This window comes from Vidua chalybeata, chromosome 7, assembly GCF_026979565.1.
Source record: "Vidua chalybeata isolate OUT-0048 chromosome 7, bVidCha1 merged haplotype, whole genome shotgun sequence".
Lineage (NCBI taxonomy): Eukaryota > Metazoa > Chordata > Aves > Passeriformes > Viduidae > Vidua > Vidua chalybeata.
Genome location: NC_071536.1, coordinates 37,626,406 through 37,643,671, shown reverse-complemented (window position 1 = coordinate 37,643,671; position 17,266 = coordinate 37,626,406). Strand labels below are relative to the sequence as shown.

The 17,266-nt window shown below is 38.5% G+C and overlaps 1 protein-coding gene across 2 annotated transcripts in view; it reads right to left on the bottom strand.

The window, feature by feature from the left end:
- RIF1 (replication timing regulatory factor 1) overlaps window positions 1-17,223 on the bottom strand; it is a 35,344-nt gene extending 18,121 nt beyond the window's left edge. For both annotated transcript variants that reach the window (XM_053947931.1, XM_053947932.1), the window contains exons 1-16: window positions 17,086-17,223; window positions 15,814-15,892; window positions 14,961-15,057; window positions 13,418-13,548; window positions 12,272-12,366; window positions 10,490-10,679; window positions 9,569-9,661; window positions 9,347-9,485; window positions 8,192-8,343; window positions 7,409-7,526; window positions 6,141-6,314; window positions 5,793-5,903; window positions 5,489-5,551; window positions 4,736-4,836; window positions 3,630-3,716; window positions 620-693 (exon numbers count right to left, since the gene is read on the bottom strand). In XM_053947931.1, the coding sequence (XP_053803906.1) occupies window positions 620-693; window positions 3,630-3,716; window positions 4,736-4,836; window positions 5,489-5,551; window positions 5,793-5,903; window positions 6,141-6,314; window positions 7,409-7,526; window positions 8,192-8,343; window positions 9,347-9,485; window positions 9,569-9,661; window positions 10,490-10,679; window positions 12,272-12,366; window positions 13,418-13,548; window positions 14,961-15,057; window positions 15,814-15,892; window positions 17,086-17,222 (1,841 nt within the window). In that variant the 5' untranslated portion in view covers window position 17,223. The remainder of the gene's footprint in view (window positions 1-619; window positions 694-3,629; window positions 3,717-4,735; window positions 4,837-5,488; window positions 5,552-5,792; window positions 5,904-6,140; window positions 6,315-7,408; window positions 7,527-8,191; window positions 8,344-9,346; window positions 9,486-9,568; window positions 9,662-10,489; window positions 10,680-12,271; window positions 12,367-13,417; window positions 13,549-14,960; window positions 15,058-15,813; window positions 15,893-17,085) is intronic.
- Window positions 17,224-17,266: the final 43 nt, after the last annotated feature.

Genomic DNA, 17,266 nt, shown 5'->3' with positions numbered 1-17,266 from the left:
TTAAGGAGACAAAGGGGCACTTGGTCACTCCCTCAACAGGGGGCACATTCCTACACTCAGGGTGGGATTTGGGATTTCCTTTCCCATGCCCAGAATCCCTGACAGATCCTCAGGTAATGCTTTTTCTCTTCAAGCCAGGTCTCACAAGCTCTCAGAGATAATCACTGTACCCTTGATAGCTCAGCTACCTCAGCGGCAGAAAAGTAGCAGGATGGCTCCTGTGACAGTGTTGGAAATAAAAAATAAAATAAAAAGGCTCTTTATAAGAAAATAAAAAGGCTCTTTACAGAAAAAAAACTGAGCCAGGGCAAGAGGTTCTTGCTCCTTCTAGAACACTTCACAAAAGCAATTTACTTCTTTTGTTCTCTTATTTTTCTAAGGAATTGCTCAGGGAATTTTTGGCTCCTGCCCAATGGGGTGTCCTTAAGTTTGAAGTGAAGTCCCCAAGCTCCTGTGAGGTGTCTTTAACCAAACTGAGGAGAGAAACTTCTGGGATTTTGTCTTTTTTAAGGAGACAAAGGGGCACTTGTTCACTCCCTCAACAGGGGCACATTCCTACAAGAGGGGAAATCAAAAAGGGGTGTGGTGCTTTCTGAGGGATGCCCAAAGCTCCAGGTACCTCTCATCTGTCACACAGCATTCCAGGAGATTGTTATGGAAAGGCAGCTGGATTAGGAACAGAGCTGGAGTTCCCTGCAAGAGAAAGGGGAGAGGTGAAAACAGCACTGACAAGTGCAGTGGCTGCCCCCCTTCCACGAGGATCTCGGTGCTGCACTGCACTGAGCCAGAGGGCACACTTACTATCAGCCAGAAATTCACTATTAGCCAGACATGCATTATTATTATTACTATTATTAGCCAGAAATTCATTATTATTATTACTATTATTAGCCAGAAATTCATTATTATTAGCCAGAAATTCATTATTATTATTACTATTATTAGCCAGAAATTCGTTATTATTCGCCAGACATTCACTATTATTATTAGCCAGACATTCATTGTTATTATTAGCCAGAAATTCACTATTATTATTACTATTATTAGCCAGAAATTCATTATTATTAGCCAGAAATTCACTATTATTATTAGCCAGACATTCACTATTATTATTAGCCAGAAATTCACTATTATTATACTATTATTAGCCAGACATTCATTGTTATTATTAGCCAGACATTCATTATTATTATTACTATTATTAGCGAGAAATTCGTTATTATTAGCCAGACATTCACTATTATTATTAGCCAGACATTCACTATTATTATTAGCCAGACATTCACTATTATTATTAGCCAGACATTCACTATTATTATACTATTATTAGCCAGACATTCACTATTATTATTAGCCAGACATTCACTATTATTATACTATTATTAGCCAGACATTCACTATTATTATTAGCCAGACATTCATTGTTATTATTAGCCAGACATTCATTGTTATTATTACTATTATTAGCCAGAAATTCATTATTATTAGCCAGAAATTCACTATTATTATTAGCCAGACATTCACTATTATTATTAGCCAGAAATTCACTATTATTATACTATTATTAGCCAGACATTCATTGTTATTATTAGCCAGACATTCATTATTATTATTACTATTATTAGCGAGAAATTCGTTATTATTAGCCAGACATTCACTATTATTATTAGCCAGACATTCACTATTATTATTAGCCAGACATTCACTATTATTATTAGCCAGACATTCACTATTATTATACTATTATTAGCCAGACATTCACTATTATTATTAGCCAGACATTCACTATTATTATACTATTATTAGCCAGACATTCACTATTATTATTAGCCAGACATTCATTGTTATTATTAGCCAGACATTCATTGTTATTATTACTATTATTAGCCAGAAATTCATTATTATTAGCCAGAAATTCACTATTATTATTAGCCAGACATTCACTATTATTATTAGCCAGAAATTCACTATTATTATACTATTATTAGCCAGACATTCATTGTTATTATTAGCCAGACATTCATTATTATTATTACTATTATTAGCGAGAAATTCGTTATTATTAGCCAGACATTCACTATTATTATTAGCCAGACATTCACTATTATTATTAGCCAGACATTCACTATTATTATTAGCCAGACATTCACTATTATTATACTATTATTAGCCAGACATTCACTATTATTATTAGCCAGACATTCACTATTATTATACTATTATTAGCCAGACATTCACTATTATTATTAGCCAGACATTCATTGTTATTATTAGCCAGACATTCATTGTTATTATTACTATTATTAGCCAGAAATTCATTATTATTAGCCAGAAATTCACTATTATTATTAGCCAGACATTCACTATTATTATTAGCCAGAAATTCACTATTATTATACTATTATTAGCCAGACATTCATTGTTATTATTAGCCAGACATTCATTATTATTATTACTATTATTAGCGAGAAATTCGTTATTATTAGCCAGACATTCACTATTATTATTAGCCAGACATTCACTATTATTATTAGCCAGACATTCACTATTATTATTAGCCAGACATTCACTATTATTATACTATTATTAGCCAGACATTCACTATTATTATTATTATTAGCCAGACATTCACTATTATTAGCCAGACATTCACTATTATTATTAGCCAGAAATTCACTATTATTATTAGCCAGACATTCATTATTATTATTACTATTATTAGCCAGAAATTCATTATTATTAGCCAGAAATTCACTATTATTATTAGCCAGACATTCACTATTATTATTACTATTATTAGCCAGAAATTCACTATTATTACTATTATTAGCCAGAAATTCACCATTATTATTATTAGCCAGAAATTCACTATTATTACTATTATTAGCCAGACATTCATTATTATTATTAGCCAGAAATTCACTATTATTATTAGCCAGAAATTCACTATTATTACTATTATTAGCCAGAAATTCACTATTATTATTATTATTATTTGCCAGAAATTCACTATTATTATTATTAGCCAGAAATTCATTATTATTAGCCAGAAATTCACTATTATTACTATTATTAGCCAGACATTAATTATTATTATTAGCCAGAAATTCACTATATTATTAGCCAGAAATTCACAATTATTCCTTCTACTATTATTAGCCAGAAATTCACTTTTATTCCTATTATTAGCCAGAAATTCACAATTATTCCTTCTACTATTATTAGCCAGAAATTCACTATTATTCCTATTATTAGCCAGAAATTCACTATTACTATTATTACTAGCCAGAAATTCACTATTATTATTAGCCACAAATTCACTATTATTATTATTATTAGCCAGAAATTCACTATTATTATTAGCCACAAATTTGCTATTATTATTATTATTATTATTATTATTATCCCGACATTCACAGTAATTAGAAGCTGTCCACGACTGTCAGTTCCACCACTCCAACACAGAAATGAGAGCACACACAGAACCTGATATTCACTCATCAGTGTAATTTCATTAATTAGGCACAGTTAAATGACTCCACACAAAGTCTGCACTCTGGAATGTGAAACAATTTCACTTCCCAATAACTTTTGGCATTAATGAAGTCCCAGAATTAATTCAGACTTACATTTAAAAGATCCATATCAGCCACCTGATAAGCTGGGGATCCCAGGACTTTTGGAGGCAACTCCTTGACAGTGATATCAATGAGAGACTGAGCAGGAGAAAAGAAAAAAAAATGCATTTAAATGTGTTTTACTGAGGGTTCTAATCTTTGAAGCAAAATATAATAAAATAGAAATAAAAGTAAAAGAGAGAGAAAAGAGAGAGAGAAAAGAGAGAGAGAGAAAAGAGAAAAAAAGAGAGGAAAAAAAGAGAGGAAAAAAAGAGAGGAAAAAAAGAGAGGAAAAAAAGAGAGGAAAAAAAGAGAGGAAAAAAAGAGAGGAAAAAAAGAGAGGAAAAAAAGAGAGGAAAAAAAGAGAGGAAAAAAAGAGAGGAAAAAAAGAGAGAAAAAAAGAGAGGAAAAAAAGAGAGGAAAAAAAGAGAGGAAAAAAAGAGAGAAAAAAAGAGAGGAAAAAAAGAGAGAAAAAAAGAGAGAAAAAAAGAGAAAAAAAAAGAGAGAAAAAAAGAGAGAAAAAAAGAGAGAAAAAAAGAGAGAAAAAAAGAGAAAAGAGAGATAAATACACCAAAACCCACCAAAACCAACAAAAAACAAACAAAAAAAAAAAAAAAAAAACCAAAAACCTCTCAAAATACAAAAAAACCCTCAAAATACAAAAGTTAAAAAAAACCCCAAAATACAAAAAAGCCATCAAAATATAAAAATTACAAAAAAAACCCCAAAATACAAAAATTAGAAAATCCCCAAAACCACAAAAAATTACCAAAAAACCACCAAAACCACAAAAATTTCAAAACCGCCCAAAAATACCAAAAAAAATACAAAAAAACCCACCAAAAATATCAAAAACACCCAAAAAATTGACAAAAAAATTACAAAACCCTCTCAAAAATAAAAAAAAAAAACACTCCAAAAATAAAAAAACCACCCCAAAACCAAACAAAATAACCCCAAAACCTCTCCCCCCTAAAAAAAAAAATACAAAAAAAACCCAAAAAAGCAAAAGTGAAACAATTTATTGGTTAAAAAGCAACAAAAACTGCATCAAGAACGTGGCCAAGGGGTTTTTTGGACAATTCCACACCTGCAATTGCTCTTCAAGCAGAACTCACCAGGATTTTCTGCACAGGCAGAGAATTGGATCTCACGGTGGTTTTTAAAGCCTGGAGTAACATGGTCAGGATTTCTGAGCCTTGCTTCTCCTTCTTGTTTCCTGTAATAAAGAATATTTCCAGTCAGAGCAGAATGCTCACTCTGAGCCAGCATTCCAACTTTTAGTGCAAAAGCAAAAAAAAAAAAAATTCTGTGTACATTTGGGAAAATTTGCCAAATCCTTCAGAGATTCAGGTACTAATTCTGCTCATGAGAGAAAGGAAATTTCAAAGTTTAAATAAAAAAACACCTTCAAGTTCAATTAGGAAATGGAAACTTCTTTTTGTTAAGGGTTTGAATTTTGATACATTAAAGTTGTGGAATTTTGTATGCATCCAAAGAATGCTTCTTCATGCTCTGATTGATTTTCAATTAAAAAGTTTGCATGATTAAGCATATTCTGGACTTTCCTGTTTTAAAAATGTCCTTTATCCAAGGAATCAACTTTTATACACCTGCAGACTCTACAGTTTCCTATGGAACAGAATTTCAAAAGAAAAAAAGAGTCAAAAACTTTCATTTTTGTCTCCATTCCTCAGTACTGAAGACTTGAGGAGGGGTGGTTGTTCTTTTGAGATGCTTTAAAATAAAAGAGAATTATCGATTCAGACTAAACCCAAGCGATGAACAATGAACAATTTCTGCTCTAGTTTAAAAATAAACCACCTCTGACTGGTGAGCAATGCCAAATTAAAGAAAATGACCCTTTTTACCTGCTTCAATTGCTGTTTTTACATATCCATTTATGTCCTTCCAGATAACATTCAGCAAACAATCTGCAAGGTAACAATGGCTTTGTTCAGTTTGCAATAAAAAATAGTCAACAAAACTGCAGCTAAAATACAAATTGTGTTAAAGGACAGATTTTGATTTAAGCCAAAACACAAATTTCAGTGCAAGTCAGACCAGTTCTACTTGTTAAAACATCAGGACTTCACACAAAGTGTTGATTTCTTATGCTTCCCTTGCCCACTTGATTGCCCAGAAAATGTTTTGATTTCACCACTGAATTCTTACCAGGAACTTCTTTTCCAATTGCAATAAAGCCATCCTGAACAGCATGTATCAGAGTGCTGGCATGCTTACAAAAAAAAGAAGGGCTACTGATCAGTGGGTACTGGAGAGGCTCTACAAGAACAAAAAAAACACATTCCATAAACCTTCTTACTTTGCAGTTGACTGGGAAAATAAGCCTTAAAAACAATCAAGTATTTGTGTAGTCACAGCATTTTTAACATAAAAATATCTTAAAGCTGACAACACTTCAAAGTTTAAATCATTTCATTCTAACGTACAAGATTTGAGATCACACAAATACATTTTTTTACAATTAAATAGATCTATATATATATAAAACTCACATACCTAAACTAAGCACGAGCTTGTTTTGCTTAGCAAAATCCACAACTTGTGGTCCCATGAGGAAGTGGAGCAGCATTTCAATGCCCAGGAGCTGGATGGAAGGGAAGAGCAGCACTCCTGCTGTGCTGCTGTTCAGGGCCATCCTGGGCGTGCCTGGGCTCACAAACAGGAAAGAACCTGAGGGAGGGCACAGAAATCGGGGGGAAAATCACAGAAACTCCAGGGAAAAGCCCCAAATTCCCCAGGAAAAGGACAAATCATGGAGTGCTTGCTGCTGGCTGAAAGGCACCTCTGACAGGCAGGTTTCTCAAGTAAGTGGGGTTTGCTATCACAGCCTTATTTTTCCCACTATTTTAAATATCTGCCCCAAAATTGTAAATTGTGGGTCGCCAAATTTTATTTTGGCCATACAAATCTCCATGGAAGCCGTGCTTACACAGCCACTGAACACTTGTATAAATCTGCTGCTACAAAACAGTTTCCATTGGAAATTGTCACCTGGAACACAAATTTAAGAGGTCTTGGCAAAATATCTTGACCAACTCACTGTGATCTCACAGGACTAAGATGAAATTTTTTAAGAAGGGAAAAGAGGAAACTCCCCAAATCCAGGATCCCTGAGGCTCCTGATTACAGCAGGACAGGATGGCACAAGCCATGGATGCCAGGCTTCCAGAAAGGGAAAAAAAACCCAGGAGTTCCTTATTGGATATAAAGCTCAAATAGATGTGGTTTCACATGTGGTTAAAGTATTAAAATTCCTGATGGATTCATCATCACTGGGCAGGGTTAGGTGGGATATTGGGAAGGAATTCCTGGCTGGGAGGGTGGGGTGCTCATCCCTGGAAGTGCCCAAGGCCAGGCTGGACAGGGAAGGTGTCCCTGGATGAGCTTTAAGGTCCTTTCCAACCCAAACCATTCCAAGGATCTCCACTATTCAGGCAGAAACTAAAAATACTACAGAAATAAAAGGGCACATAGAAATACCACATACACTCACAGATGAAAAAACAAGATTTCAAACCAGAGCTCCCTTGCAACAGAGAACACAATTCAGGACATTAAAACTGGTCCTCAAACTGTGACTGGCACAACTTTTTAAACTTTAAATAATGATTGCACCAGCCTCACTCTCCCCAGTATAAATCATGCAGTGACCATGCAGAAAAATCACTGGCTACAAATGAAAAAGCAGAACATGACAAACAGAAGAGAGGAGTCTCTGCATGTGAAATGGAGCTGGAAATTCCCACAGGCTGATGTTTCAGTACCTGATTTCTGCCCAGGGGTTGCTGAGCCCAGGCTGGGGTTGTTTGGCCGTGAGGGCGTTCCTGGGAATGCAGCAGCAGGATCCACACTCAGGGTGCTTTGGATTAATGGGACACAAACCTGCAAAGGGATCCCAGCAACAGCTACAACACGTGCAAGCCATGAAAAAGCTCATTTCACTCAGCACAGGCTGGGCTGCTGCTCACAAAGCAGAGTTTCTGGGCATTTAGAACGAATTAGAAAAGTCTAATCAAACAAAAATTCCTGGTGGATGCAGTATATTTTAATAACCCTAAGAAAATACTTTTCCCTCCCTTTACTCCCATCTTGAAGATTAATTTAATGAAATCCAGGTGTTGAATAGAAACAGGTCCATTCCACTTGCAGTGTGACTAGAAATGAAACACCTGCATCATTTTTCTTTCCATCTTCCTAAATATTTACGGTCTCATCACCAGTTTTCCTATGGCAGCCTTTTCCAAACCCACACCTCCTTGGTGAAAGGAGACAAGAGCCTTTATTTAATACATTTATAACCCATGACTGCACTCAGGGCAGATTTCAGAGATGCTCCCAGGACATTCCCACAGACTCTCCAATATTTTGGGGCTGTGAGTCCCAAATATCCATTCCACACAATCTGTGAGTCACACACAAGGACAAAGTGGCTCCTTGAGGGAGTTTGATTTCAGTAACAAAGCAGAGAGGGATGAAGCAGGAATATTTTCCAGAACTCAGAGGGGCCTGGGCTGCACAGGGATCAGGCTTCTTGTCACCTGTGTTACCTGTTCAAAGTTTGAGGGCAGGTGAGGTCCCAGTCTCATCAGCAAATACCACCACACCTCCAGCTTGGTCAGGGCCAGAGCCTCTGTCCTCACGTGGATGGAGCTCAGGGGCTGCATCAGCAGTTTCAGCCTCTTAGCACTGCACAGGATGTCTGGGAGACCCAAAAAGTGCATTTTAAACAATTCAGATTACTGAATCACAGCTCAGCAAAATTTGATTAAACCATTATGTTTTTTTTCCCCCAATATCTTTTAGCTTCAGATTCAATTAACAGTAACTTGCAAAACTCAACCACACCAACCTTTCAAAGTCTCTCACTGCTCTAATTATTGCTTAAAACAATTCTGCAAAAATCAAGTATTTCTTTTCAATACAAAGACTGAAATTACATTTTCTGCATTCCAGCCTGACCCCACTTGAGAAGGGAGGTTGGACCCAACTTGACCCACTTTGGGATTCTCTGATAAACAGAAGAAATTCCCTCTTGCTTGCTCTGTTAGGTCCCATCTGCTCCAGGGACAGGAAAATCAAACACTGAGAACCCTTCAGAACACAGAGAAGCACAATCAAGGTAAAAAATATTGTATTTTGACACAAGGTAGACTAAAAACTTGTCCAGATTCAGGTTACACCTTTAAAACAACTTTTTTTTTTTTTTTTGTAAAACATCTCTGGAGTCCTGAAGTGTTGCCTTTCTCCAGTTAAGCCACACCATCCAAAATAAAATACACAGGATGTTTTATTCTCTGTTTCACTGCTGTCTGAATTATTTATAGCACTACAAAACACCATTTACTGATTTTATTCTATTTCTAGCATTCCCAGCAGAAAAACTAGGATAGAACAAATGATCAAACTATCACCTTGCCTCAAAAAGAAAAGAAAACAAGGAAAAAAAAACAAACAACAAAACCTTGAATTTTAGCTATGCATACAGACAATGAAATTTCCTGCACCATTATGTGGATATCCAGTGGTATACAAATAATGCACTGAGCACTGACAGATTATTTTTTTCCAGTTATATATTAATAGATATTATGTATTTATTTCTATTAAAGAATATATTCCTGTATGTATATTTTCCCAGGTATGTATGACTTGTATTAAAACAAATCAGGCTAAATATATATTTTTTTTTTTTCCAAACCTACCTGGATTTAGAGCAAAATTATCAATGAGGCTCTTCCAGGCAATGAAGGCAATTTTCTTCACCACAGGGGAGCCACTGCGGAAGCCCAGCTCCTCCAGCTGCAGCAGGGAGTTGATGAAGCTGCCACTGCGATGCAGAGTCTGGGCAGGAAGAAATTCACAATTAAAAGAGATTTCTGCTGCTCAGAGCTCCTCTTCTAAAGATTTATTCCTTTTCTGCTTACCTTTCCAAGCAATCTGACAAACAGGGGCCACAGTTTTAACACGAAGGTCTCGTTTTTGGAAGAAAACAATTTCTGAAGTTCGGCAATTAATTTCTGCAGACAGAAAGAAACAGGGTTTCTACAAGAAATGGGATTTAAAATACTCTAAAAACTACACACTCATACCAACGTCTGGGGACACAGCAACAGACAAGAGTTGAGATTAGGCAGGTAGATCTTTTAGAATTAAATATATATAAATAAAAAAACCTCATATACCTGAACTAAGCACGAGTTTGTTTTGCTTAGCAAAATCCACAACTTGTGGAGCAGCATTTCTGATGTTTCTCCATCAGAAGGATTTCATTCTGTACCACTCAGCATTTGCTACCACTTGATTCTCTTTTTAGTTGACATTTGTGGCTCTTATTCTGACAGTGGCACCCAACAAAGCAAAAATGTCTTCAAATATTTGCATTTCCTCCAACTCCAAAGTCAAAACACGCCCTGACCCCAACCACCACCTGGTTTGGGTGGGTTTTTCAGCAGAAAATAAGGCAAAATAAATGAGCCAAGTAAGGCCAGTCCTGGAAGTGAAGGGGAACATGAAAAGCTTCATCAAAGACACCAAGGGGCTGCTGCTGCCCAGGATGGGGACTCTTAAAGGGCATGGAAAATGCTGAGCATCCTCTGCTTTCCTGCCTCCCTCTCCACCCTCAGGCCTCCAAGTTCTGTCTCCCATCCCCTTTGGTGCTGGGCACTTTTTTGCAGTGGTCCTGTATTTACATTTTACATATTTATATTGTGTATTTATTTTTTTTTTCCCCACTAAAACCACTGGCATCAAGAAGTTGCTGTCAGTGCACAGGAATTAAACCAAATTAATGCTCCCCAAGAGCCCCGAGTGCTCCTGCTGAGCAGAGGCCCAGCACTGTCACTCACTGTGGTCATCAGGTGCTCGGTGACAGCTGCCACCTCCTGCTGCTTCTGCAGGAGCAGTGGCATTCCCATCTCCAGGGCAGTGGCACCTCTTAACTGCACTTTGTGTGCTGAGTGGACAACCAGAGGGATGATCAGCTTTGCCCACCTCACAGCCTCTTCTCCCATCTGGGCTGGAGCTTGCTCCATTAAGCTGGATCCAAAAAAAAAAAAAAAAAAAAAAAAAACACAAAAAAAAAAAAAAAACCCAAAAAAATAGGGATTACAGATCTCCAACAGCAGCTCAGGCACTCAAGTTATCTTTATATCACCAATAAATGCTCATTCAATCCAGGATTTATAGAAAACCATCCCCAATTTTTTAAAATTAATTGTATTTTGAGATTGTACTAGAAGTGCAAAGTTCAAGTGTTATTTCAGATAAACCTCTCCAAAAGCACAACAGCCTGACTTGAGAGCTGTGCTTTGTTTTATCACAGCAATTTGGGCACAGGAGCTGAGAGCCTGACAGGAATGCACAATGCCCAAGGAAAGCTTGGCCATGAACCATCCCTGGGAGTTCCCAGGAGCCCAGGCAGCTCCCACACAGCTGGGAACAACTGCCAGCAGCTTCTGGAAAAATCCCAAGCCAGGTTTGGACACACTCCATGAACACTGGCCTGGTCAGAGCTCTGATTTTTTCCTCCTAGGCCCAAACTGTTAGAGCACAGCATGACAAAATTCCACACATCTCCACCACCAAAAAAACATGCAGAAATGGGAATATCTGGCATATATTCAAACTGGCCTGAATCTAGAAATCCTGGAATTTTGTCAAGTCCCCCTTTTCCACAGGAAAGTCAAATCCCCATCCCTACAGTTTATGGAGAATTTGCAGCACTAAAGAAAAGTTCTGCCTTTCGAGTCATTTTATTAAAGTCAGAGGACAAGACCTGTTTAAAAGAACTATTTAAAATGGATTTGCAGCTCAAAAGTTTTAAGAGAAAACTTAAAAAGGAGTAAAAATACAAGCTTAATGTATTTACTAAAACAGAAATTAAATTAGCACTAAGTAAAGATAAAATTTGACTATTTCAGTTCTGCTGACCAGAAGAAGGTGCTCACAGTGATGGTTCTAAAAAGTCACTTTTGGAATTAAGACAGGAATTCCAACAGTGTTATGGGAAACATTGCACTGAAATGTGTTGCCAAGGGGATATTTCTAAATGAGATATTTTTAAATAAACCCCCAAATAACGGCAGAGAATTTCTCAAGCAGGCAGGCTCTGGAAACAAAATGTAAGCACAGGTGAGAGGTTGGAAATAATTCCTAAAGAGTCATTTAAAATGAAAGCATCAGAATGCTGACATCATTATTAAGGTAATGTTTTAATTAATTACAATAAAAACAAGTGGTGCACAGCTGCTCCCAGCACAGCCCAGCAGCTCCCCAGTCCAGCCCTGGGCACAACTCCATGGAATATCCCCTGGTGTCCTCTCCCAGCTCCTGTGACCCCACGTCCTTGACTTAGAGCAAACTCTGCTCAGCACTAACTAAAACACCCCTGGTGTTATCAACACCAATCCCATCCCAAATCCCACCCACAGCACTCAGCAACCACCTCCAGCCCAGTCAAAACCAGGGCAACACTGGAGGAAAACAATCCTTAACAGAATAAAGAACGGAAGGAGCTTTAGAGGTTTTTTTTGGTTTTTTTTTTAGTACATTTGGTGGCACCTGGGTTTTGCATGAAGAGTTTCTCCCCTTAAATAAAGAATGGCAATGGAATATTGCAGAGCACTCACCGTATAATGACATTAAGTGCTTCATATTCAACCACAACAGACTGAACTTCTCCTTTAGTCAGGATTGTTTCCAGGGTAGAGAGGATGTTGGACACCTGAGGAAACAAGAGAACAGCACACTGAGCACCTGGAAACAAATAATTCCAGGAGGAGCTGGAATTGTGGCATTTCATTTTCCAGGATTGTGTCTGGGTTATGCCAGGTCTCGTTTTAAACTGGAATACTCATAACTTTTCTCCCCTGTGATATTTCATTGCTTTCTGTGAAACGTGGATGAAAAATTAAAAAAAAAAATTAATTTTAATTAAAAAATTAATTTTGTAAAATGAGAACTTTACAAATCCAGTAAGGACTTGCAGAGATGGTATTACAGTTTCTTACAGTGGTGGGCACATGTGGAGATCGTTCTCTTTCAGAGGACGTGTGTGCTTTTGAGAGAGAACTTTTGATCATTTTTCATTCTTATTCACTAGTTTACATATGTACAGAGTTTTACAATAGGTTTATGTATATTTCTTCTGTTGATTTTGTGTTACAACTTGTAATTAATTAGTCTTTGTACAGAAAACGTTCTAATTTTTTTGTTTATTTTTTGTAGACTGAGCTTTGGTTTTTTCTTCATTTTACAGTTCAAGGGGCTTTATTTTTTTTAGCTTAGAAAGAGGCCTCTCTTATTTCTTTAGTTTGGACATTTGTATCCTTTTTCTTTGGTTGAGGTAGTTTTATAAGCACAGTAGAGCTAGTAGACAGCCTATTTTACTTATGTTAATAAGTTATTTACTATGTTAATAAGCTATTATTAATTAGTGGCACATTTAACTTAATTGTGAATACATTTTTACTTTGTTAAATTTTTACTCTGTTTCATCTGATAGAACTGCTCACACTGCAGCTTTCCCCTCAAGGAAAGCAATAATTTTTGGCTCAGGTTTTCCAAGAATTGATACTTGGCTGTCAGATTTGATGGGAAACAACCTCTGGATTCAAAAGCCACCGAGTGCAGAGTGACAAAGGATTTGCCTCCTCTCCCGAGGAAAAGGCAGCACCAAAATGAGAAATGAATGAACTCCCCTTTGTTTTTAACAAATCCTGAAGCCTCCTCTCTGTGAGAAATGAGGCCACCAAAAGAGCAGTGAAGGAACTCACCTCCTTTTTAACAATTTCTGGAGGAAATGCCTGCTTAGAGATGACCCAAAGTGCCCGAGTGCGCGTGTTCTTGTCCGAGGATTTCACAGCAACGCTGTTCACTGCTGCCAGCAAGTCCTGCATTTCAGAGGCTGAAAGCAGAGCACACAAACCCTCAAAATCCTCCTCCCAGGTCATTCTGCTCACTTAAGTTTGCCCAGAATCCATTCAGCTGCAAGTCCCAATGATTTATTGCCTTAAACAACACTTTGGAGCAGTTTCTCTCCTACTAAAGCAGCCAAAAAGCTAAAAAAATTATTAATATACAAATACTAATAATGCAGGCCATCTGTATTACTTTTACAAGAATCCATAAAATTAGGAGACAGATTTACTTAAATACACCTGAGCTAAAGATTAAGTATTTAATTATTCAAAACTTCTTGGATTTTAAGTGAATTTAGCTGCACTTTGACATAAATAAATTTATTTTAGAGCCTACAAGAGGTTTTTGTTATTAAAGGTGGTAAAATTGTAGCTCATTACATAAAAATTAATAAGGTTAATATAGGACTTAGATCCAACTAAGAACACAGATGGAGCAATCATGTGTTCCTTTAAAATTCAAGGGTAAAAAGTCTGATTTATTGCAAATTTGCACTTTTTGGGTGAATGATCTCACAATCAGAGAAATGGAAGGACACTTTCACTCCTCTCCCCCAGTCAAAAGTACACCCAAAGGTACAGGAGCTGCTTGTCCTCCCTCCCTTTTCAACTCCCCATTGTTTTCAGGGCTTTGTGATTTCTGGAGCCTGACATTCTGTAATAAAATTGTCATTTATCAACTGGTTAGAAAAAATGAGTTGTGAGAGGAAAGAAAGATACCACACAGACATTAGGAGAAATGCCTTGTTCTCACAGGAAATTTGGGGCAATTTTGCATAACAGGAAAGCAGAAGACACGGAAGAAATGGAGGAGAAGAACCAAAAGAACCAATTTCAAACAGGAAAAATGCCCTCTCCCCTGTTTCCAAAAACCTGTGGTCTTACCTTGAGGCAAAGCCTCAAGTTCTCAAAACCAAAACCTTTTGTGAAAGGGATTTGTCACTTTCTAGGAATGCAGGTCATAAGATTTTGGATTAATTAGAAATAGTTGGGGCTGGACTAGATGACCTTTAATGGTCTCTTCCAACTCAAACTCCTCCATGATTTGATGGAACAAAGAAATCTCCAAAAAAAGCTGGAAAATGTGCATCCCCAAATCCTACAAACATGTTCTTCACTCTTTTCCCACCAGAATATCTTTTTTTGATCACAAATTCCACACAAATAATTACTCTACTAATTGCTACCAAAGCATTTAATAAACCTAGAAGTTAGTGAAACAGAATTAGCGTAACAGCATGAAAAATCATCCCCATACTTGTGTACAAGATGTAATTAATGAACTGATCACACTGCTCCTATTACAGACAAAACCTGGTCAAAATTAAAGCAAAAGCTAAGAAAAACCTAAAGAAAGAGCTCTGATGTACATATTTACAGCCACAGTTTGATTGCTTACCAGATAATTCAGCTGTGTTGTTTGAATTAAAAGTGCAGAAGCCCAAGGCCTGCAGTGCTGCATTACTGAGCTCCAAATTTGGACTGGAAATGTGTGCCTGGGGAAAAAAAAAAAAAAAAAACAACCCAAATCCACAGAATCTCAGGTTAGAAAAGTAACTGAGAAATACTGAGTTTACTGTCTGAATAGCAACACTGCTGGGAAGATGGGAAAAGCAAACATCTGGTGAAAAAATCCACCCAGGCAGGAAACCCTCCCTGAATTCTGTACACACCAAATCAATAAAACAATCTGAGGTGCTGAAGGCATTTTTGCTCTCTGTAATAAAAACATCTTTAATGAAATAAATCCCTAACATCCCAAGTTTTTCACTTTGGCTGTGTATGTTATGTTCTCTCACTTGACTCTCCAATTGTTTTTAGGCTTCTAAAACAGAAAGAAAAAATGGCTCAGAACAACCTTTACATTAACTCCTTAAAAATCCTTGACATTTTCTGCATATTCTGAATTCTGGAAGGTTTCTAAGGCAGCCACACTATCTCTCTCCTGGCTGGAAGATTAGATTTGACTGCAGGATGCTGTGTGAACACATCCAACACCCAGTACTTTGGTTTTTTTCTGCAGTAATTCCTCATGACAATAAAGATCTGTTTGGCCAAAAAAATCCTTTCCTGCCCTGCATTCCTATTAAAGGCTGGATTCCATGACTCAGAGGTTTTTTCTCCCAACTTTAATGATTCTGTGACTCTATAAATGAGCTGAAATTTGAGTCTTTCTATGCCCACTGACCTTGCCCACCAAAATGTATCTTTGTTCCCTGAAGTGTAAGAGAACTGAATGGAAAAAACCATACCTTGAACACCTTGCAGAGTTGAGGGAAGTGTTTCCTGAAATCTGCAGTGAATGCTTTGCCCCCTTCGCCACTCAAGCGACTGCAAGGAGCAGGAGGGAAAACAAACAACATTTACAGGTTAAATACATTGTAACTGACTTAACTTTCAACTTCTGATACACAGCAGCGTATTTTCCTGAAGGAAATCACCAAAACACTGAAGGAGCTAAAGAGCAAAAATGCCAGCACAGGGTCTGACCCAGCAGCAAAATCCTGTGTTATAGTACAAGGTGAGTAATGACTCATTTTCTGCCTAAAGAACACACAGAAAAACATTAAGGGCTTTCATTTTTTTTGGTCAGCTCCTATAAAAACACTGAAATTTACCATGCAAACCTTAAATGGCTTGCTGCAAATTAGAAAAACGGGAGCTGCAAAAGCACTTTCCTCAGGAGCAGCTCCAGAATGCAGGAAAATCCTGGTCTGACAAGCAGCGAGGATGACTTTGCACATGTGTGAGGAACATCCTTGCAGAAAAGCTGCAATTATCCCATAAAACGTTCATCATCAGCTTCTCACTGCAAAACCCAAACCGTGCTGAGTTCAGTCGTCCAGGACCTGAGAAACCTGTTGCTGCTTAATACTTGCATCAGGAGTTTTTTTTTTTTTTTTTTTCTGTCAGTTATTTCTAGAAAGCTGTAAAATCTGGTAGCTACAGTGTTAAATTCACTGCAGAACCCAAGGGAGACACTGAGAGAAAGAGACGGTGCCTTTGCACGTGATAAAATCGGAAAGATGCAGGTGAAGGCACAACCACATGGGCAAGAAGCACCTTCCAGAAAGTCGCACGAGAACAAGGCAAAACCCGAGAAACGCCAACTAAAAGCTTCACCCTTCCAACCATGGAGCCGCAAGGCTCTGTCATTACAAGTTATTATTTCTTCACACACCTCTGACGATGCCCCAGGAATCCAAGGGGACAGGGCGGCCCTGGGATGCGCAGACCGTGTGGAGACTGCGCTCCTTCCTCCCCGCTCTCCCTCCTCTTCCTCCCCTCACTCCTCCCTCCCGTCCCTCCCCCCAGCCCCGCATGTCTCCCGCGGTCTCCCCGCGGCCACGCCGGCCCCCAGCGCTGCCTCCCTGCTGCCAGCCAGGGCAGCACGTCCCCGCTCCCATCGCCCTCCCGGCTCTCTCTCTCTCTCTCTCTCTCTCTCTCTCTCTCCCCGAGCCCGGCCCGAGCCCTCAGGCCGCCCGCTCCCCTCCGGCAGCGTGCGCGTCCCCCCCCGCGCTCACCTGACGACGGTGAGGTGCGCGTCCGTCAGCTCTCCCGGCGGCGCGGCGGGGTCCTCCAGGGTGCGGAGCAGCGGGCCGAGGCTGGAGCCGGCGGCGGGACCGGGGCTGGGATCGGGATCGGCGCCGGGAGCGCTCATGGCGACGCCGCCGCCGCCTCCCCCCAGCGCGGCCGCCCCTCAGC